The 23,262-nt window shown below is 41.2% G+C and overlaps 1 protein-coding gene across 1 annotated transcript in view; it reads left to right on the forward strand.

The window, feature by feature from the left end:
* The window catches only part of LOC126297754 (feline leukemia virus subgroup C receptor-related protein 2-like), a 77,602-nt gene that overhangs the window by 51,715 nt on the left and 2,625 nt on the right, over nt 1–23,262 (forward strand). Inside the window, exons 5-6 of the mRNA XM_049988927.1 lie at nt 785–888; nt 19,642–19,752. Coding sequence (XP_049844884.1) covers nt 785–888; nt 19,642–19,752 — 215 coding nt within the window. The remainder of the gene's footprint in view (nt 1–784; nt 889–19,641; nt 19,753–23,262) is intronic.

A 23,262-nucleotide genomic window follows, 5' to 3' on the forward strand; every position in this document is an offset into this window, starting at 1 on the left:
TTACTTACCGGCCGCGGTGGTCTCGCGGTTAAGGCGCTCAGTCCGGAACCGCGCGACTGCTACGGTCGCAGGTTCGAATCCTGCCTCGGGCATGGATGTGTGTGATGTCCTTAGGTTAGTTAGGTTTAAGTAGTTCTAAGTTCTAGGGGACTGATGATCGCAGATGTTAAGTCCCATAGTGCTCAGAGCCATTTGAACCATTTTTTTTTCTTCATTCCTTTCTCGATCAAATCATCGACTAATCAACAGTCTCCTGCAAAACCAAGCTTTTCATCGTGTCCTTTCTGTCTTCCACAATGGCTGATGTTTCGCAGTCAAAAAGAGCTTTTCTCCACAATAGCTTTTCGTTAATTTTTTTCTGGTCTCAACGTTTATATGTTTGGAAGTTAACAGGTGCTCCTTTTAATAGAAAGCCGTTTTGCCTCGAACAGCGCATGCTGCTAAGTATTTTTGCGATTTTCTTCTTTATGTTTTCCGCTTCCGAGATAGCAAAATTCTTCCACATCTTCAAGAGTCTCTTGTCCAAGCGTAACATTAGCATCCAACATCTCCACCTGCCACACACATTTTTGTTAATGTGCCGTTAGGTTGCGGTTGTTCCTTTGCATTAAGCACGAATGTGCAACTGAACTACTGCTCCATGTCTTAAGTAGCTGAGACTTTAAACTCTTAACTTGCTTTTCTAAATGTAATTTACATGTGATATTGTCTGCCATGCAACTGTATTATATGTTAACCAATTTAAAGAATTTAATTTTTAATACAATTATCTTACTTTTTCTAGGGCGGAGAGGCATTTGCTGGACGCGTTGGACTGCTTTTCGTAGTCTCAGGAACTGTTGGTGGGGTCATCAGCGGATATATTTTGGATAAAACACACAAATTCAAGTACGTATTTACTGCCAGCAACGATATACATCACTGGTTATGTACACAAATCGCTACACTGATCAGCCAAACCATTATAAACCACTCTCGTAATAGCCTGGTTGCCACACAGAACAGCTTCACTTCGTCACAGTGTGGATCTCAAATTTCTTAGTTTGTAGCTAGGTGGTGGCAAATGTCCACGGATACATTACACGCACGCTCTTTACACACTTCGGATAACTCTGGAAGACATCGCCATTGAGTTCAGTAAGTACCGGCCGTGGTGGTCTAGCGGTTCTAGCCGCTCAGTCCGGAACCACGCGACCGCTACGGTCGCAGGTTCGAATCCTGTCTCGAGCATGGATGTGTGTGATGTCCATAGGTTAGTTAGGTTTAAGTAGTTCTAAGTTCTAGGGGACTTATGACCACAGATGTTGAGTCCCATAGTGCTCAGAGCCATTTGAACCATTTGAACCAAGTTCAGTAAGTCTGGTATCTGGCTAGTTTGGCAGTGTGGATGTCAACTGAAATTCCTCGGCCTGGGCCTCTAATGATAATAGCATAGTTCTTGACTGCTTAGGAGGAGACGTCATTCTCCTGGAAGAAAACACAATATTCTTTGGGGGATACACTTGATTAATACTGATATTGAACTAGTTCATTCAGAATGAGATTTTCACTCTGCAGCGGAGTGTGCGCTGATATGAAACTTTCCTGGCAGATTAAAACTGTCGAACTCGGGACCTTTGCCTTTCGCGGGCAAGTGCTCTACCAACTGAGCTACCGAAGCACGACTCACGCCCGGTACTCACAGCTTTACTTCTGCCAGTATCCGTCTCCTACCTTCCAAACTTTACAGAAGCTCTCCTGCGAAAATAATGAACCGCATTTTTTTTCTCAGCCGAAAACAATGCCGCGAATGCGAAACGTCACGTAAGAATTATTTGAAGGCTCCTGAGCGAGCTCACCAAGTTTCCGTCACTTCCGACAGATAGCGTAGCTGCAGGATAGTTTCAAAATGGCATCTGTAGGTGATGTACATATATTACAAGCAACGTGCCGTCATTGAACTTATCACTGCAGATAACGAAACTGTGGGGAATATTCACAAGCGTTTGTGCAAAGTCTATGGAGCATCTGCTGTCGACGGAAGTACAGTTGGTCGCTGGGCACGGAGTGTGAGGTCATCAGAAGGCTGTTCGGCGGAGCTCCACGATTTGCGGCGGTCGGGGAGATCATCCACAACAGTCACACCTGACATGTTGCAGCGAGCTGATATTGTCATTCGCCATTAAAGGATGCCATTCATGGAACACATATTGATGATGATGCGGAGGTGATTCACACAGTGAGACACTGGCTCTATCTCCAGGACAAGGATTGTTACCGGCAGGGCATACATGACATTGTTCCGCGCCGGAGGAAGTCCATAGAACTGGACGTGTGCGTAAATAAAACACCATTCTTTCGTGTGTGTAATTCTTATTATGTTCAGTAAGGAATTGTTGAAGAAAAAATATGCGGAACATTACTTTCTGGCCAACCCTCGTACAGTTCAAAAATCATCTATCGCACTTGTTATCTAACACAAAGTGGCATAAAAAATTTAAGTTATTAAGGAGCATGTAGCTGTGGTTATGATTGAACTTTAAATGACAAGATGAACGGTTTCGTTCTGGATATGGAGTGAGACCCAATACGAACTAAGCAAAATATTCGTACCTGACCGACATTCGATCACGTCACTGATCGTCATATCTGGCTAGCCTTAAAGAGACTGATATAATTTGTTTTTAGCCAGTATTAGTTAGCATATCTGAACTTTAAATTACACAACGAAAAGTTTTGTAATGGATCGAGACAAATATCCAGAAACTGATATCCAATGAGGAAAGATGCTAAATATGGTTTCAGTCCCAAATAACAAACCTGAAATGAGATAATGTTTGTGTTGGATGGCGATTCGAACCCAGCACCGAGTCCGATTGTTATGTAAGCACAGTGATGTTCCAGATATCAACTTTTCTTAGCAGTATCCAGATTTTTGGATTTGCAATGACGAGAAAAATGAATAATATTTGCCTCCCCGGGATTCGAACCCGGAATCTGTGGTCGTTGTTTTGAGCCACGAATAGACATTAAATGTAGTTTTTTTTCACAAGAAGCGAGATGAGCGCATGTTTGAACTGGAAGTGACGTGATGAAGAGTACAGTGATGACTGGGAATCTAGCCCCACACAAATCATCGCTTACTACACCCGAAGACACGTTAACTATCGAATTATTTTTCAACAGTATCTAGGAGTAGCATGCTCGAATATGAAATTATATGACGAAACGATCTGTGTCTCTCTGTGAGTCGAATTTCTCTTTATCTGGTTGCTTTTCGCTAGAAGCTTCTGATATTTAAAATATAATTATCTGTTTATCTCAGTATCAGAGTAACCATTTCTTCTGAAAGTAATTTTCAAACGATTGAGCTCTTCCTCCAAGTACTGTGGCTCACAGATTTTTCCAGTCCAGCACACAAATGTATTAGTTACTCCTGTTTTGTGCTCGGGAGGATGCTTACTAGAATTTTTGTGGAGGCTATCTGGAGGTCTTGTAGCCTAAAATTCCGTCAGTTCTCCCATTTACTTGTACTATCATTCTCAAAAGTATCCGGACGATCTGAATTGCGTTCTGCCAAATTTGCATGCAACCCACATAGTGTAGCTTCCTTGAAAGCACTCTATTCTCTTTTCGGTACCGTAGTTTGACTATAGAAAACGACTACTTTGTTCTGTATGACAGAGAGTACAGATGCAACTCAATATCACAAAATGCAAATATCAGGAAGAACGTTATTACAGATGATACAGTCTCTAAATGTTCTAAACTCAAATTTATTACAATAAATGACATTTCAAAAGCTGTTCCAACATTAAATTTCATGACGAAAATTTTTGTATTGGTGCATGACCTGTGACTCCTATCCAGCGACTATTGTCCATAGTCCCAGTTAACTAACCACAAAATATCTTACATATGCTTTCAATCATTGGTAACAATATGTGAGCATGTTAATTCTTGAAATGACATGATGCAAGTTTTGTGTTGAACGGGCATTCGAACCCAGTACTTAATCGGAGTTTTGACTGGCACAATTAAATATTAGACATAGAATTGTCCCCCCAAATACTAAGTTCACAAACTGAAATTACGAGACAAAAAAGTTTTACCTTACCGGTATTCGATCTCTCTCTTATCGGCATTCGTTTTCTGGCCACGAATAGACGGTAAATATCGCTTTCTCTCACCGTAGTGAGAGGTGTATGTCTCGAAAACAGAATTAATGTCACAAAAGTTCGCGCTGACTGGGAGTCTAATCCCACACCTATCATTGTTCTTGACTACACACAAAGGGACGTTAACTAACGAATTATTTTTCACTCTTAGCTAGGAGTGACATGTTTGAAACTGAAATGATGTAGCGAAAAGTTCTGTGTTAGACTGAAAGTCGAAACGGTCACCTATGTTTATGGTTGACAAAGCACAGAGAGACGCTAAAAGTCATAATAATTTTTCACCTGCTGCTTGATGTGCATATGCTACAACTTGATATGATATGAGGAAAACTTTTGTACTGGAGGACCAGGGAGAGATGTATAGAGGCTCTGGACCTTCCTGTTACATTGGTTTCTCTCTATCTTAAGCAGTCTACAAACTGGAAGCCTCATTCAACAGACACCTTTCACTTTTACTGACAAAGCATCGCCAGCTGTTATATTGTAATCGTTATGAGTAGCAGTACTTCCTTTGGGTTTTATAGACTGAATGGCAGTTTCCCTTAAGGATGCCATATTCGAGATATTTCCGTCAGCATTTTGTGTTCCTTGTTCCACATTCCCATCAAACTTGCTTCCCCTTCCGCATTATCAGAACCTGGAATCTAACCTGCGCTCCACTCACTCATTTGTTTCATTTCCTTCACAGCTTTTTGTGTCCTATTTTTCGGTCATGCTGGAAGGTTTCCTTCCACAGTTTGCTCTCTGGTTTAAAACTATATTGCAAAACCCCGCATGCGTAAGTGAATTTAAGTGTCGTGAATCAGGCATTCACTTTAAACTCAGGGCCGAATTTAAATTACATGACTGATTTAGTAAGGCTATAAATTTTTTAGGCCCTAGCAGTGAATCTTAGGGTGGGGGACTGGACTGACAGAATATTTAACACTGAAAAAAAATGTGATGGTAAACTCATGATTTAAATGCACTCTGTGGTTTATTACAAACAACTTTTGAAAACATGAAGCATTCAAAACAACTGTGAAATTATCAACGTTACAATGACATACTTTCCGATGAGAATTAAAAAACTAAGACTACCAGTTGGCAAAGCTACTCTATGGGATCGAGTTGCTTAATAATCTCTTATCTAACACTCCGAAATGTATCGCAGCCTCACTATATCACGATTACAATGACTGTTGGTCTGAACCAAAAACTGAAGAATCCCCAAGATTTGAGGATGCTCGGACAGACATGAGACAGTGGAGCCTATCATGAATCTGAACTCCAAACTCTAGCTCGTCTAATATTCTAAAGCTGTAAGACGCTCACTATGATCTTGGTGTAATACTAATAGAGTGGAGACACCGCACCTCAGTGTCATGCAGCTCACCACCATGATCGATCGGCTGAGGTCTCGAATATTGGACTCCAGAAGGCTCCGCCAGATGAGGGCGTAGCCTTCAGAGCACGGATATGTTCACCTCCAAGCCCCGCAAAGAAGTCCCTACTTTTCATTTCCGTAAAAAGCTTCTTTCTCCCTTCTTGCTGCCAATAAAATGCGACCACCAATCCTCACAAAATTTACTACAGCCTGCCAATGAAGTAATTGTCTCTCTAACAAAGTATACTACCGAGAAAAGGTGAAACGTGAACATGCCAACGAACTAAATTTTCTCACCTCTTCTCTATAAACTTCCCACTAAATGTTACGTCCTGCTGTCGCCACTTATATCACACCACCAGCTACCTTCATATTACAGGTAATGAGAAATGTTAAAAAACTGTCCATGGGGCTACTTACTGAGTCGGTGCAATTTCTAAACCTTTAGTAGGTCAGAGATGTTTCGCCATCTTTTGTTGGAAAGCCGAGAGCTGTTTATCTGCTGAAGTATCTCTATTGACATGATCTTAGAGCCTACAGCCCGCCGAGAAAGTTCCGTCCTCCAGAATGAGTGCTTTTATTTCAGTCATCTACAGTGGACCGATTCTGCAAACAGCACAATGGATCCTGCACGAGCAGGAAGCAACTTAAGCCTCGACAAAGCGAGGCTGCTTTACCTGCCGCTCTCCTCCCCTCAATTCCAGGAAGGACGTTTCATAAAGAATCTACGACTAATCTCATATCCTATGTTGTGAATTACACTGAAGAGCCAAAGAAACAGGTATACCTGCCTAATATTGTGTAGCACTCCCGCGAGCACGCAGAAGTTCCGCAACACGACATGGCAGGGCCTCGACTAATGTCTGAAGTAGTGCTGAAGAGAGCTGACACCATGAATCCTGCAGGGCTGTCCATAATCCGTAAGGGTACGAGGGGGTGGAGATCTCTTCTGAACAGCACGTTTCAAGGCATCCCAGATATGCTCAATAAAGTTAATTTTTGGAGCGTCTGGTGGCCAGCGGAAGTGTTTAAACTCAGAAGAGTTTTCCTGGAGTCACTCTGTAGCAATTCCGGACGTGTGGGGTGTCGCATTGGCCTGCTGGAATTGCCCAAGTCCGTTGGAATACGCAATGGACATGACTGGATGTAGTTGATGAGACAGGATCCATACAAACGTGTCACCTGTTGTATCTAGATGTATTGGGGTCCCACATCACTCCTACTGCACATGCCGCACACCATTACAGAGCTTCCACCAGCTTGAACAATCGCCCGCTGACATGCAGCGTCCATGGATTCATGAGGGTGTCTCCATACCCATACATGTCCATCCACTCAATACAATTTGAAACGAGACTCGTCCAATAGGGCAACATGTTTCCACTTATCAACAGTCCAATGTCGGTATCGATGGGCCCAGGCGAGGTGTAAAGCTTTGTGTCATGCAGTCATCAAGCGTACAAGAGTGGGTCTTTGGCTTCGAAAGCCAATAGCGATGAAGTTTCGTTGAATGGTTCGCACGCTGACAGTTATTGATGGCCCAGCATTGAAATCTGCAGCATTTTGCGGAAGGGTTGCACTTCCCTCACGTTGAATGATTCTCTACAGTCGTCGTTGGTTCCTTTCTTACAGGATGTTTCTCCGGTCCCAGCGATGTCGGAGATGTGATGTTTTACCGGATTCCTTATAGTCACGGTACGGTCGTGGAATGGTCGTGTGGGAAAATCCCCACTTCATCGCTACCTGGAAGATTCTGTGCTCATCGCTCGTGCGTCGACTATAGTACGACGTTTAAACTCTATTAAATATTGGTAAACTGCTATTGAAGCAGCAGTAACCAAGCTGACAAATGCGCCAGACACATATTGTCTTATATAGTTGTTGCCGACCGCAGCGCCGTATTCTGCATGTTTACATGTCTCTGTATTTGAACATTCAAGTCTATACCAGTTTATTTGGCGCTTCAGTGTATATGTTAACGATCAGTATAGCAATGAGAGCATACTGCAAGCAGTACCGGGTTGCTAGCTAAGTAGTAACACGGCTGCTTTGTGAAGGTGAAAATACATTAGCTCTTGGCTTACATATTTTCGCGCTGGACACCTCCACAATTTTTCAACTTTCTAGTAGTCTTACGAAGCTTCAGGGTTCCGGATTGAAAACCATTAAATGAATCTTAATTTTTTCATCTTATTTCTCACCATTTTGATTTAGCACCCCACAGGCCTACAGGTGACAAATATAAGAAATTGCTGCATTGCACCTTTACTAAAGCTTTATCCCCTTATACCAACATAATTTTTAGTTTCTTGTGAGTAGACTATTGGATTGATTTATGTGTGGCATTGAATAATATGTGAACTGGGTTTCTTCTTGGGTCTACTGTCACTGCCAGATTTACATATTTTCGTGGTAGTTCCAAAACACTTTTCTGCCAGGGCACAGGGCTCACGTAGACACAAACCATATCGAAGTGAAAAGAACATAATATCTCACGAATGCATTAGATTTTGGACAGGCTCGAATTACAGATACTATTTGTTTTATTAAATTATACTTTCGTTGTAAGGTTCACATTGTAAGTTATGATTCAATAATACAAAAACTGTGCATAATTCTATAGTACTTCTATTCTGTCTATTGAATACATTTTATACTGCATCTCTTTTGTTTATTAGGTAACAGAAAAACTTAAGAGAGAAATTAATCATCAAAAATATATTCTCTCACATTAAATAAAAAAAAGTCTTATGATGCGCAGAAGTTTTTGGATTCTCTACTTGTAGAAAGCTATTCCTGTGGAGTTTAAGATAACGTCAATCCAAGTTAAAGGGCATATTCGTCCACAAAGAAATTTTCTTGATGGTTGTTCGATAAGGAGCAAGAAGGTAAGCATTTGAGGGTGCTAAGTTAGAGGAAATGTGTGGTAGGGATTGCTTTCCAGTCAAGCTCCTGCATAGGTTCTTTTGTGAAATCAGAAGAGTGTAGGAAAGTGTTCTCGTCCAGTAGCAACACATGATGCAGTTTCGTTGTTAGTGTTTACTATATGTCACCGCAAGGCATTTCTGTTATTGGTAACAGATGCCAGCTGTGTCGGGTACAGCTCCGGGATGTAGTTCATAGCATAATACACCTTCCTAGCGCCACCAAATGCATAACATTACGTTATGTGTACTCACACTGGCCTTTGATGAATACATTTTTTGCTTGGGCCAGCCATTATTTTCATTTTATGAAGTTAACGCACAGTAATTAAAATTCCCGTCTGGCTATCTTGTTTTATGTTCTCTGCGATTTCCTTAGCATTTGATGGAATCTTTTCTTAGAAAGATACAGTCGATATCCTCCTCCTTCGTTGCCAATAGTAGCTTCTGCTTCGTCTCTAATGACTTCGTCATCAACGCAGTGCTTAACTATAATAATCTTTCCTTCCTTTTCCCCCAACATTACCTATTGAAAGCAACTGTCTCACCAAGGTTAAATCGTCGCAATTGATCACATTTGTCAATATTCGGGTGGATCCAAGTAGTAAACAGTAAAAACACCATTCATCAAACCCTCAATGGTCTTCTTGAATGTGTCAAATAATTCACGTCGACAGGATCGTAGTGCAAAAGATGAACCTACTTTCTGACGTGATTTTTTTCGATACACTTACCCCAAACATAACAAACAAATTTCTAGCTGCCTCCCCTGCCTGTATCTCTCCATTAAAACGAAGGAGAACAAAATGTCATAAGTGTTAAAGAAAAGAGTGTGGAACGGAAAAAAAGTTTAATAATGAAACAATGTTCCTCATAAGCTTCAATTGTACAATATGCAATAAATCACGCAAGAAAAATTATAGAACCTTAAATAAAATTGTTATATGTACTTATAGCAATCTGTGCGATAAAACACCAAACAAAATCAACAAGAACTTATGCACCAATCTACTTTTTTCAGGAAGATTTTGTCTGCAATGGTAAAAACGTAATTCAGTATTCTTCATGTCTCATGCTGCAGGAACAATGATGACAACACTATTGCCTACACAACTGTATCAGAAGAAATGCGTTTTTCAAAGTAAAGACACCAATGCGCTCCATATTTCGGCTTTGCATTAATATTGCACCACGTTTTACACTAGACACTAATACATACAGCACCACCACAGCAATATTTCCTGTAGAAATTTTCGCATCGTACCATGCTGTTACGTGATTTTTTTCAGTGATTACAAAATCAAGTCGAAGTACTCGTTGGGTATCCGAGGCAGCGATGAATGGCGATGTGGCAAAACAAGGGAACTGTTTTGATCGGCCTGTAATTCACTTCCGGGTGTCAAAGTCCAGTGTGGAGAATCTTTTTATACGACAAAAAACAGTAAACTAGCAATATGTTTACTTGCAGTAATTCTAGCTTCTCGTGCTTAAGGGTTGCGTTCGAGTCTCACCTCAGGCAAGCAATTTTAACAAGCAAGAACAGACACTCTTCACCTGTGATAACGCCAGGTGAACAACGTAGGTGTGCGGTGTGGTTCCAAATCCACCTTAAACATTACGTCCCTTGGTTATCGACTGGAGGAGAGTCAGTGTAAGCTGGGCCATAAGAGAGGCAGAAGTCACAGCAAGGTTTCTTGGACCAGAAGTTTTGTTTTATTTGTGCACGAATCGTCGTGTAAGGTCACAGGGCACTTGTTTCTTATTGTATTTGAACTGGAGGCTTTGAAAATATTGGTCCTGGATTGGTATTAAAATTCAGATTTACCTATCACGGAATTTCACCCCTTCGGGATGATACTGTTCCAATGTTTCAGTGCTTCTCCAAGGTTCCAAATTCCTCAAAGTCTCCACGAAAAGATCATGTCTAGATCAAATTCTAGTCCGGCACAATCAAAATATAGCTGAAAAAGTAATAACGATTTTTAACATCTCCCCGTGCATTGTCAATAGCAACAACTGGTGCTTGTTTTGCCTCCCAACGCGATACAAAACTTCTCTTGATATCATTCCAGATTCAAATATACCACTCCTAATTACTGGTGATAATATTTCGCTAGTTAACGTCTCTTCGTGAGTATTCAATGACGATGATATGTGCGGGCTCTACTCCCAGTCACAGAACTTTTCGTCACGTTATTTCCAGTTATATGTACGCACATCTCTGTGCTTGTGAATATACTGGTATTTAACGTATAATCATGGCTAGAAAACAAAAGTGATAGGTGCCAGTTTCGAATTCCGGTAAGGGAATACTTTTTCGTCTCGTCATTTAAATTTCAATCATCTAGCTACTGATGAAAAACTTCGATAGCCTGCTTTTGACTGTGATTAGTTAACAGTCGATTGGGTGCTGCCTTCGAATCGTCATCCATCACAAACTTTACGTCACGTTGCTTCCAGTTTAGATATTCACATCTTCCAGGTTAGATATTCACATACTTTGTTACTTGTGGCTGAAACCTTATTCAAGATATTTTGTTGTTGGTTAAAAAGGACAATAGCTGCTGGATAGGAGACCCGTGCTGCAGTCCAGAAAAAAATTATCGTCATGTAATTGAGAGGCGAATCTTATTTTGTAGACATGTCGTTTATTGTAATAAATTTGAGTTTACAAGCCTGTGTCATCTCTTGCAATGTGTTTCCTGATATTTGCATTACCATGACATTAATTTGCATCTGAAATGATTGCCATACAGAGCAATGTTCTCTGGTGGTCTCTAAAGAGATCAGAACACGTGCAAGCAAGTCGCGTTATATTCCTTGCATGCAAATCAGGCGGAATGCAGTTCAGGTCGTTCGGATAGCTTTGAGCGTTATAGTACATCCAAAAGCGAAATTTGGCCCTCTTTCTCTTTTTCCATTGAGAACGTCTTTTAGAACTCACATCACTAAGAATATTTATAAACTCGGATATTTTATTTTCTCGATGAGTCCATGAGACGAAAGCGTTATCAAAGAATCAAAGAATCGAAACCAAAAAGTGGACTTCTTCTAGACCGTCTAAAGGACTACTTTTTAAAATTTCTTCATGTAGAAATTTGTTTCAACGGCGTTAAGGTATGCCTCATAGACAGGCTACCAATTTGCCCATTCCATTTGACTTCCGTAATATTCATTTTAAACAATCGACCCATTTCATAGCACACCCTTTTCTTTGTATTACCCCTAAATACTTACACTATGTGGCGTGCTAAAGGTGTTCATGTCTAATCTTGTAATCAGATACTAGCATGCTCTTTCTCTTTGATGCAGGAATTTTCTTACGTTTATTTACATATAAAGAAAACTGCTATTCATTACACCAAGCGAAAACGCTTCCCCCCAACGACGATACAATTCGGCAGCTTCCAGTTGCTAAAGTTTAAATTTGAAAATTAACTGACTACGACTTTTCAGCGTCTGCAGATGCCTCCCGTTGCTGGATACAAAAAGTTTAGATACAGAAACGTGCCACAGAACAGGCCTAATGTCCATAAAACTATTGTCAACAAGCACATATTTCTGTTATTGAATAAGTTCCATCGTACAGTTGGTGATACTATCCGCGTATTCGTCAGTATGGCACGCTGTATGCAGAAGCCTTAGCGTTAGAGATCGAGAGAATCTGCCGGCGTGCAGTAGCAGACAAGACACAATGTGATATATGGTGAGACCATAACTGCAGTAAGGCTCTTGAAACACGAACAGCTGGCCTTTCAGTTTCGACTATATGAAAGGCATCCCGCAGGGTTAGTCTTGTGCCCTCAGCACCTCAGCATCGTTTCCTCTTCCTCAACTCTTTGTATCTGGAACGGTTGCAATGGCGGTACACTGTAGTTCGAACTTGATGCAAGTGGTGACCATGCATTTCCGTGCAGCAGCAGCTTCTGTAATATTACGGCGGTGTTTCTAGGTCTCACATCCCAGACGGTAGACGCTACACCACGTTGCACTTCTGTGTCTGTCCTTGGCTTTTCAGCTAATGGTATTTAAATTTTGTTTTCAGTCTTTCGTTAGCATCAGTCTATTCTATTCTATCGTTCTGCATCATTGCTGGGGACCAGAGTCAGACGCAAAGCCGAATCCTACACGTGGCTGCACAGACATTAGCCAAGGACCCCTACTTCATTGTGACTGGTAGAATTTCCAAAGTATCGTAATGCGTTCTTCATACAGTAGGTTAGCAGACATTTTATCATACTTACTCCTTGTTTGATGACCGCATTAGTTTTTCCGGACCAAGACTCCAACGTTGACTGGTACCTGAGTCCCACATTCGATTACCATAAGCTTTTTATTCTTCTTCTCGTTGATAATTAGAATTCTGAATGACGACTGAGTTACTCATCTAACAAAGATTGCCAGCTGGTTCTAACTGAAAACGAGAGTGGTAGTACCGTTAACGAACCAAAAGTTGAGTATGAATATTTCCTCTGTAGCGAAGTATGCACTGATATGAAACTTCCTGCCTAACAAACTTTGAGCCGGACTGTGCTTGAAACTGGGACCTTTGCCTTTCGTGTGCAAGTGCTCTGCCAGCTAAGCTACCCAAGCACGACTCACGATCCGTCCTCGCAGCTTTACTTCCGCCAGAACCTCATTTGGTACCCTTCCAAACTTCACATAAGTTCTCCTACAAGTTTCGCAGCAGAACATCTGTGAAGTTTGGAAGGCGGGAGATGAGGTACTGAAGGAAGTAAAGCTATGACAAAGGGTCGTGAGTCGTGCTTTGGCAGTCCAGAGCATTTGCCTGCGAAAGGTAAAGGTCCAGGGTTAGAGTCCCAGTCCGGTACACACTTTTCATCTGCCAGGAAGATTCGAACACTAAGTAGTTAATTTTTCTTCCATCAATCTGTGAAACACCATTCAGCCCTTCTAGTGCTTTCCTTTATAACATACGCGAATAGATGTTGTGTAGTTGCTGATTCAACATGTAATCATACTTGATGCGTTTTGATACTTGTACAAATTTAGATGAATCACAATACATTTTTACCATAGCAGATAGTTTCACAAAACACCTCTCAGTCAAATGTCAAATTCAAAAGAATGCAATACAACAGAATACGTTTTGGGAATACAGGGGTTCCCGCAGCAATGTGAAATCACCATCCTCATTTATGTGTAAAGTTGACAGAAATTTGTAGGACTCACAAAAGGTTCAGTAGGATGGAGAGTCTTATAAGAAACGAAAAATGAATTTCCCCCCTCGTCCAGGTTGCCAACGGTAAAACACACCATTAATACCTGTTGTTGTGGTCTTCAGTCCAGAGATTGCAACTCTCCATGCTACCCTATCCTGTGCAAGCTTCTTCTTCTTCTCCGAGTAACTACTGCAACCTACATCCTTCTGTATCTGCTTACTTTATTCATCTCTTGGTACACCTCTACAATTGTTACCCTCCACGATTCCCTCCAATAGTAAATTGGTGATCCCCTGGTGCCTCAGAACGTGTCCTACCAACCTGTCCCTTCATTTAGTCATGTTGTGCCACAATTTCATCATCTCCCCAATTCTATTCAATACCTCCTCATTGGTTACGCGATCCACCCATCTTCTGTAGCACCACATTTCTAAAGCTTCTATTCTCTTCTTGTCTAAACTATTTATTGTCCATGTCTCAGTTCCATACATGGCTACACTCCATACAAATACTTTCAGAAAAGACATTGTGACACTTAACTCTATACTCGATGTTATCAAATTTCTCTTCTTCAGAAACGCTTTCCTTGCCATTGCCAGTCTACATTTTATATCCTCTCTACTTCGACCACCATCAGTTATTTTGCTCCCCAAATAGTAAAACTCTTTTACTACTTTAAGTGTCTCATTTCCTACTCTAATACCCTCAACATCACCCGACTTAATTCGACTACATTCCATTATCCTCGTTTTGCTTTTGTTGATGTTCATCTTATATCCTCTTTTCAAGACCCTATCCATTCCGTTCAAATGCTCTTCCAAGCCCTTTGCTGTCTCTGTTCGTCAGCGAACCTAAAAGTTTTTATTTCTTCTCCATGGATTTCAATACCTACTCCGAATTTTTCTTTAGTTTCCTTTGCTGCATGCTCTGTATGCAGATTGAATAACATCGGGGATAGACTACAACCCTGTCCCACTCCTTTCTCAACCACTGCTTCCCTTTCATGCCCCTCTGCTCTTATAACTGTCATCTGGTTTCTGTACAAATTGCAAATAGCATTTCGCTCCCTGTATATTATCCCTACCACTATCAGAATTTGAAAGAGAGTATTCCAGTCAACATCGTCAAAAGCTTTCTCCAAGTCTATAAATGCTAGAAATGTAGGTTTGCCTTTCCTTAATCTATCTTCTAAGATACGTCGTAGGGTCATTATTGCCCCTCCAACATTTCTACGGAATCCAAACTGATCTTCCCCAGGTTCGGCGTCTAGCAGTTTTTCCATTCGTCTGTAAAGAATTCGTGTTAGTATTTTGCAGCCGTGACTTATTAAATCGATAGTTCTGTAATTTTCACATCTTTCGACACCTGCTTTCTTTGGAATTGGAATTATTATATTTTTCTTGAATTCTGAGGGTATTTCGCCTGTCTCATACATCTTGCTCGCCAGATGGTAGAGTTTTCTCATGTCTGGCTCTAACAAGGCTATAAGTACCTCTAATGGAATGTTGTCTATTCCTGGGACCTTTTTTCGACTTAGGTCTTTCAGTGCTCTGTCAAATTATTCACGGAATATAATATCTCCCAACTCATCTTCAGCTACGTCCTCTTCCATTTCCATAATATTGTCCTCAAGTGCATCGCCATTGTATAGACCATCTTTCTGATTTTCCGTCTTTGCTTAGAACCGGTTTTTCCATCTTAGTTTCTCATATTCATAGAGGTGGTTCTCTTTTTTTCAAAGGTCTCTTTAATTTTCCTGTAGACAGTATGTATCTTACCCCTAGTGATATATGCCTCTACATCCTTACATTTGTCCTCTAGCCATTCTTACTTAGCCATTTTGCACTTACTGTCGATCTCATTTTTGAGGCGTTTGTATTCCTTTTCGCCTGCTTCATTTACTGCATTTTTGTATTTTCTCCTTTCAACAATTAAATTCAAAATCTCTTCTGTTACCCAAAGATTTCTACTAGCCCTCGTATTTTTATCTGCTTGATCCTCTGCGGCCTTCACTATTTCATCTCTCAAAGCTACCCATTCTTCTTCTACTGTATTTCTTTCACCTATATTTGTCAATCGTTCCCTAACGCTCTCTCTGAAAATCTCTACAACCTCTGGTTCTTTCAGTTTATTCAGGTCCCATCTTCTAACATTCATACCTTTTTGCAGTTTCTTCAGTTTTAATCTACAGTTCATAACCAATAAATTGTGGTCAGAATCCGCATCTGCTCCTGGAAATGTCTTACAATTTAAAATGTGATTTCTAAATCTCTGTCTTACCATTACATAATCAATCTGACATCTTCCAGTGTCTCAAGGCCTCTTCCACGTTTACAACCCCTTTTCATGATTCTTAACCAAGTGTTAGCTATGATTAAGTTATGCTCTGTGCAAAATTCTATCAGGCGGCTTCCTCTTTCATTCCTCACTCCTAGTCCATATTCACCTACTACTTTTCCTTCTCTTTCTTTCCCTGCTATCGAATACCGTCACCCATGACTATTAAATTTTCGTCTCCCTTAATTGTCTGAATAATTTCTTTTATCGCATCATACATTTCTTCAATCTCTTCATCATCTGCGGAGCTATTTGGCATATAAAATTCTTCTACTGTGGTAGGCGTGCGCTTCGTATCTATCTTGGCTACAATACTGGGTTCACTATGCTGTTCGTAGTAGGTTATCCGCGCTCCTATTTTTTTGTTCATTATTAGCCCTATTTGATTTTGTATTTATAACCCCTTTATTCAACTGACCAGAAGTGTTGCTCCTCCTGCCACCGAACTTCACTGATTCCCACTATAGCTAACTTTAACTTATCCATTTCCCTTTTTAAATTTTCTAACCTACTTGCCAAATTAAGGGATCTGACATTCGACCATCCGATCCGTAGAACGCCGGTTTTCTTTGTCCTGATAACGATGTCCTCCTAAGAAACAAATGGAGAAGTATTTTACCGCCGAAATATTTTACGGAAGAGGAGGCCATCATCACTTAAGCATACAGTAAAGCTGCATGCCCTAGGGAAAAATTACGGCTGTAGTTTCCCTTGCATTTCAGCCGTTCGCAGTACCTGCTCAGCAAGGCCGGTTTGGTTAATGTTACTAGGCCATATCAGTCAGTCATCCAGACTGTTGCCCCAGCAACTACTGAAAAGGGTGCTGCCCCTCTCCAGGAACCACACGTTTGTCTGGCCTCTCAACAGATACCCCTCCGTTATGGTTGCACCTACGATACGGCTAACTATATCGATGAGACACGCAGGCTTCCCCACCAACGGCATTGGGAGGGGAGGGGGTATTAATACCTACAGGAACCTATTCTGGAAACAGTCACTATTTTGACTTTTTTCACGTTGAATGAGCCGTAATTGAGAAAGTTTTTTTGCACAAGTGTTCATATTTCTTGGAAATGGTGTTGGAAGTGGTGTTCAAATACTGTGTATATGTAACACCTTTTTGATCTTTCGATTATTGTAAGCTTCAAAACGGGAATTGGTTAAGACAGATATTTTTTACGAGTTACATACAATTTTAATTGTTTCTTTCGATAGTTTGTAATGTAATCTGTTTTCTTTCTTTTTTATTCTCGGCAGACTTGAGATTCTCCCTTCTATTGAATCTTGTATGTTTATTATGAATTCCTGTCGATCAAGCGAATAAATGAGTATGATAATTTCAGGCCACTGCGGAAATCTGAGTGTTTATGAATGCTACTGTAGCGTACGGCATTCCTTGACACTTGACATTGTTGTGGAGAACCATTTGTTGAGAAACAGTCTATTAAAGAACAGCTGGATATCCATTCATCTAAATCTATCTTGGTATCAAAAGCCACCAACTACGATTGTGACTGAAATAGAATAACAATTATAATAGCTACTGCGGAAGGTGACCACACAAACAAACCTTCTGACGATGTTTGTGTTTTCACGTATAGCCACCGTCCATAGGCTCGAACACAGCTGGACAACTGAAATGGGGCGAAATGACTCCTTGAGAATATTAGATACTTGTGTTGTCGATACTTTACGAAACAACTATCTGCTAAAGAGCTCCAATGGTACAGCAACGCGTGCAACAAATGATCGTGATATCACAACACGTGGTTTAGTGTGCCTTCAGCTAATGTCATGGAATAATTTGGCGCCCTCTTTACGCCATTGGGCTCGCATTCTGGTGGGTCGCGAGTCATCTACTTCGACATCTAATCTACATCGTTACTTTGCAAATCACACTTAAGTGCTGGCAGAGGGTTCATTGAACCATCTTCACACTAATTCTCTATTATTCCACTCTCGAACACCGCTCGGAAAATGAACACCTATATCTTTCCGCGCGAGCTCTTATTTCCCTTATTTTATTATGATATTCGTTTCTTCCAATGTAGGGATCAACATTCAGCCACCCGAATTTAGAGAATCCTTGGTTTAAGTAAATAAGTGAGACGAACTCACATGAATACGAATGTGGACAAGCTTCAGCTGTATAATGGAATGACTATAACGAAAATTCGTGCTGGACCGGGACTCGAACCCGAATTCCCCGCATATCGCAAGCGGTCGCCATTCCAGTAGGCTAGATGAGCACACGTCATGCCCAGACCAAAACAGGGGAGACATTTTAATTGAAAGTCGTTTGCCCGTTATCAGGAGATAAATGCATGTATGTCCGAAGGAACGCTGCATAGTAGTTCTGAACGTCACAGGCACTGCAATATCGTAAATCCTGTAAATACAGTTTTGAAAAAGAACGTGCCCGTTTTACATACAAATCCACATTAGATCTAATTATGAATTCTGTCTCTAATATCCTCGTCATGTAAACTTCACCCAAACTCCGATACTTCGACCTACATTTGATGAGCATTATGGGTCGAAAATTTGGTTAAAGGCAATCATATGATCATTATTCATTTTAATTCAAACAGTCGATAGCGAAAACGAGCTAAATACATAAATATAGTCACTGTTTATTTAACATTCATTTGAATCCTAACAGTTTCATTTCGTTCGCACACTCATCACTGTTATTTTGCACTATGGCAAGTGTCGTTCTGAACTGTTCTCCATGAAAACTACGAAAATTTAGTCTGAACATCGTATGTGAAAAATACTGTTTCTTATTATTCACACGCGGTTGATAACTTTAAGCACCTGAGTCACTATTAAATCAGAACAGTATTTCTTTAATAACCCACTCACCCATATTACTAATTAATATTCATCCTCTCATCACGTTCATTTGGCTGTATTCATCACCTATACTAATCTCACATTTAATGTTCATTACTATTCCGTGTAATACCGTTACTCAAATTTCTAATTGCCTCCACCCGACTCACTCGCATGCAACCACACGAGCACTTGAAATTGAAAACCTCCCATTGACAACACTACAGTTGTTACAGAACTTTTATAGCTGTCGAGCTACTGCCCGACAAGTTACCAAAGAATTTGGCATTCGTAAATATGGTACACTTTCAGTTAACAATGTGAAGGTAAACATCTACCTTCTTCTCTTAGCCTACGGCAGCGACAACAAACAAAAATTTTGGTGAGGCACTATATTCCTATCTGGTTTCGTTCTGTTTCAGTAGACACAGTGTCATTCTAAAACGACTGTGATTGAACACATTACCCTGTAGACTTCTTGAGAATTTTTGCGAGGCGATAATACGTCTTCTCTGCGTTTACAGATCTGCACTAAAATGGATGATGTACATATTCAGTGAAAATAAAAATGCTAGGATGTGTCTTTGGCCCTCTATCTGGAATACACTATCGAAATGCTTTCTATAAATTCTTGGAAGAGACTCTTACTTTAAAAGTGGTTTCCTGCGCACTTTAAGGGCAAAGCAAGCTAGCTAACCGTTGTGATTTACTAACATGCAAATAATTGCAGTACATCTATCAATATCTATGCCCAGTAGTTGAACTAAATACACATACATGTACAACGTAGTATACTTTACAGTCTGCTTGTGAATCACCTTACCTATTCTTTTAAACAGGGAAACCGCTGTGGTTATGGTTGTAGCCATCTTCGTGAGCATGCTGGTCTTCACATTCACGCTGCCCCTAAGAAACCAGGCTCTCGTCTATGCCGTCCTTTGGTTCATGGGGTAAGTACGGTTAAGACATTTACACTGCAAGACACTGATTTTATTTGTAATCTCACCTTAAATTTCCTTTACGGAAATTGTCGCTATAACGCACTTTCTAATATTTGGACAATATTGTTACTATTATTATAAACAAATTTTACGTCACTACCGTGCACAATAACACGTTGTCATCTTACGTCCGCTCTTTGGTGTGCCCCAGAGAAATTTGTTGGGACCCTTGATGATCATGTTGTATATTAATGACCTTGCAGAAATAATTAATAGTAATCTCTGACTTTTCGCTTATGATGCAGGTGCCTATAATAAAGCACTGCCAGAAAAAAAACTCCACAAATATTCAGTCAGATCTAGATAAGGTTTCAGACTGGTGCAAAGGTTGGCAATTTGCTTTAAATGTTGTGAAATATAAAACTTTTTCTCTTCACAAAGGGAGAAATCATAGCATCCTATGACTACAATATTACTGAGTCACAGTTAGAATCGGTTAGCTAATACAAATACGTTGAACAACTTTTAGGTGTAGGCAATGGAACGATTAGATACAGTCAGTCGTAAATAAAGTAGGTGGCAGACTTCGGTTCATTGGTAGAGCCCTCGGGAAATTTAGTCAGCCTACAAAGGATATTGCTTCAAAACACTCGTGTGACTCATCCTAGCTTATGGCTCAAGTGTGTGGGACCCATACCAAATAGGACTAACAAGGATTATTGAACGAGTACAAAGAAGGGCGGCACGAATGATCACAAGTTTTAATGATCCATGGTAGAGCGTCACGAGAATGTGGAGAAACTTGAATTGGCAGATTACTGAAGATACACACATACTATTGGGAGAAAATCTACTTCAAAAATTTCAGGAATCGGTATTAAAAGGAGAGTCTAGAGATGATCTTGAGCCCCTTACCTATGGCTGCAATAGGGACCTTGAAGACAAAATTAGGCTAATTACATCCCGCACCGAGGCATTTATGAAATCATTTTTCTCGCGCTCCATACACGATTGGAACGGGAACGTGGGGTACCATACTAAGTACCCTCTGCCACGCACATCAAAGAGATTTTCATAATATTCATGTAGAAGCAGACGTGGAGTCCTACTGGGCCACACTCAAGTTCATCTCCATGATATTGACCTTCAGTTCCAGTACAGAATGTAGCGTGCAGTTTCTGATAATCCCTTGGCTCTAAAAATACAAAGAGTTGTTCATGGTCATCAGTCTGTCTGCTACAAAAGTTAAGCTTAGTTTGATTCAAAAAATCAGTGGACTGAGCTTTGGCACAAATACATCGCCTAATATGTAAGTCTAAATACATTCTGCGAGCCATGGTACAAAGTGTGACAGAGGGTACTTGGTAACAATATTAGCCTCTCTGTGTGTAGCTCGATTCGTGTACGGAGGGAGGCGAAAATGACTGTGTGTGTGTGTGTGTGTGTGTGTGTGTGTGTGTGTCACAGCATGCTCCCTTCCTCTCTCTCTCTCACACACACTCTCACTCTCTCACCGTGTTCTCAGCATCTCTACGTACCATGTATGGTGGAAACAATTAAACAATTGAACTGATGCACAATCCACTCCAATCACAAGCCAAAAGGGTTTCGCGAGAACAACAGCACCCTTCCTTCGTGCAGTATGGGGCGAATAAAAGTGTCCCAGACGAGTGGATACGATTGGACGTGAATGTACCCATATAACCACACCCCGTGACGCCCACAGCACGTGTACGCTAGTTACGTGATCCACACCGGTTCAGAGCGCAGTGTACGCTGTGTCCGTGAAATGAAATGAGCGTATGGCATTGTGGGCCGAGAGTCCCCCATGCGGGGAAGTTCGGCCGCCGAGGCCAAGTACTTATTGCATTCGACGCCACATTGGGCGACTTGCGTGCCGGAGATGGGGATGAAATGATGATGAGGACAACACAACACCCAGTCCCTGGGCGGAGAAAATCTCCTGCCCCAGCCGGGAATCGAAACCGGGCCCCTTGGTGTGGTAGACGATAACTCTACTGCTACGCTACGGAGGCGGACCCTGTGTCACTGTGAGTGAAGCAGTGCAGAGGGTACGATGGTACTCACAGTAGAGCAAGGGGTGTTCGTTGTGAAAGGTTATGTGACAACAGACCGGTGGAAACGGTGTGGTCGGTTGTTTGCAGAGAAGTTCAATGGTATCAAAGAGCAAAGAGTGCCGTGCAACGCTTAGACCGGAAATAGCGTCAGACAGGATTTGTTTTGAGCAAGTCAATAAAACATTCCGAAACGTGCCAGGAAATGTGTCTACAGTTCACCAGAAAATGCTTCAGATTCCTACCAAATCAACCCGACGCCAGTCGCAAGAGACCGGCATATCACGGCGATTATGCGGACGAATTCTCCACCTGGACTTGTTCTCAGGGTCAGTTGTTTGCTCCACCCTGTATATAGACAATACCGAACGTTACAGCTCGGCGTCTCTGAATGCCTTTGACACATTTCGTCAAGTATATTTCGTGTGCATGTCAACGACTGGTGTAGTACTCTAAACTAGTAGCATTAGAGTGTTGTACACAGTTTCATTAACCGCTGCACACCGTATCCTAGAATCTTGCCAATAAGTCTAACTCTTACATGCTTTTTCCGCTCTACCGACTCTACTTGTTCATATTGCTGTGTACTATTAACCCTAGATATTAAGACGATGTGGTAGGCCGTAGAAGTTTACCACTAATGGTGTAATCTGTCACTATCAAAGTCTTCTTTTGTTTATGCGCATTAGGATGCAGTCATCGACATTTAAAGTTATCGAACATTCTTTTGACCAAGTGTAATTAGTTTTACATTTCAATACAACTATACTCTCCCTGGACACTGCATCCTCACCAGTAAATAAAGGCGCCACCACTATTGGTTGACGCGGCTGTAAAGGATCATGTCAGTGGTGGGTCTTGGGGCTCTGTACATAATAGAAACATGTTTGAGGTGCTATTTCCCACTGAAACTGAGGCGTTGCGGCACACTTCCATCTGTGGGGGGGGGGGGGGGGGGGGGGGGAGGGGGAGAGAGAGGGGGAGAGGCTGCTGTGTCCCATGTTTGGAGGAACCAAGAGTAAAAAGACTTCGTCAGTTAATCCTCGGGACTCTGAACGTACGGAAAATAATGGTGTCTCTTATAAAAATGACCGAAAGGGATAAGAAGGTTCACCATATGCGATCAGTTCGTTTGTCCGAGGGCTTCATTTAACATGTTGAAATGGCATTTTCAGTTGCCATTACGAGAACAGTATGTAACCGTCTGCAATTTCTAGAGCACAATGGAACAAATTATATATGTTCTCTGGGCTCTGAGGTAGCACCTGGATCATTTCAGTTACATACAAGATTGAGAAAGCCTGCCTTGCTCATAGAATTCCAACGAAGCTTACAATCTACATCGTTGTTCCAGAACTGATTGTGCGCCCTGGTACTGAGTCGAGTGGTAGACTTGAACTAGAGGTTTGCAAAATAAGGGGTGAGAACTTGAGGGTTCTCCTAG

The sequence above is a fragment of the Schistocerca gregaria genome, chromosome X, assembly GCF_023897955.1.
Source record: "Schistocerca gregaria isolate iqSchGreg1 chromosome X, iqSchGreg1.2, whole genome shotgun sequence".
Classification (NCBI taxonomy): domain Eukaryota; kingdom Metazoa; phylum Arthropoda; class Insecta; order Orthoptera; family Acrididae; genus Schistocerca; species Schistocerca gregaria.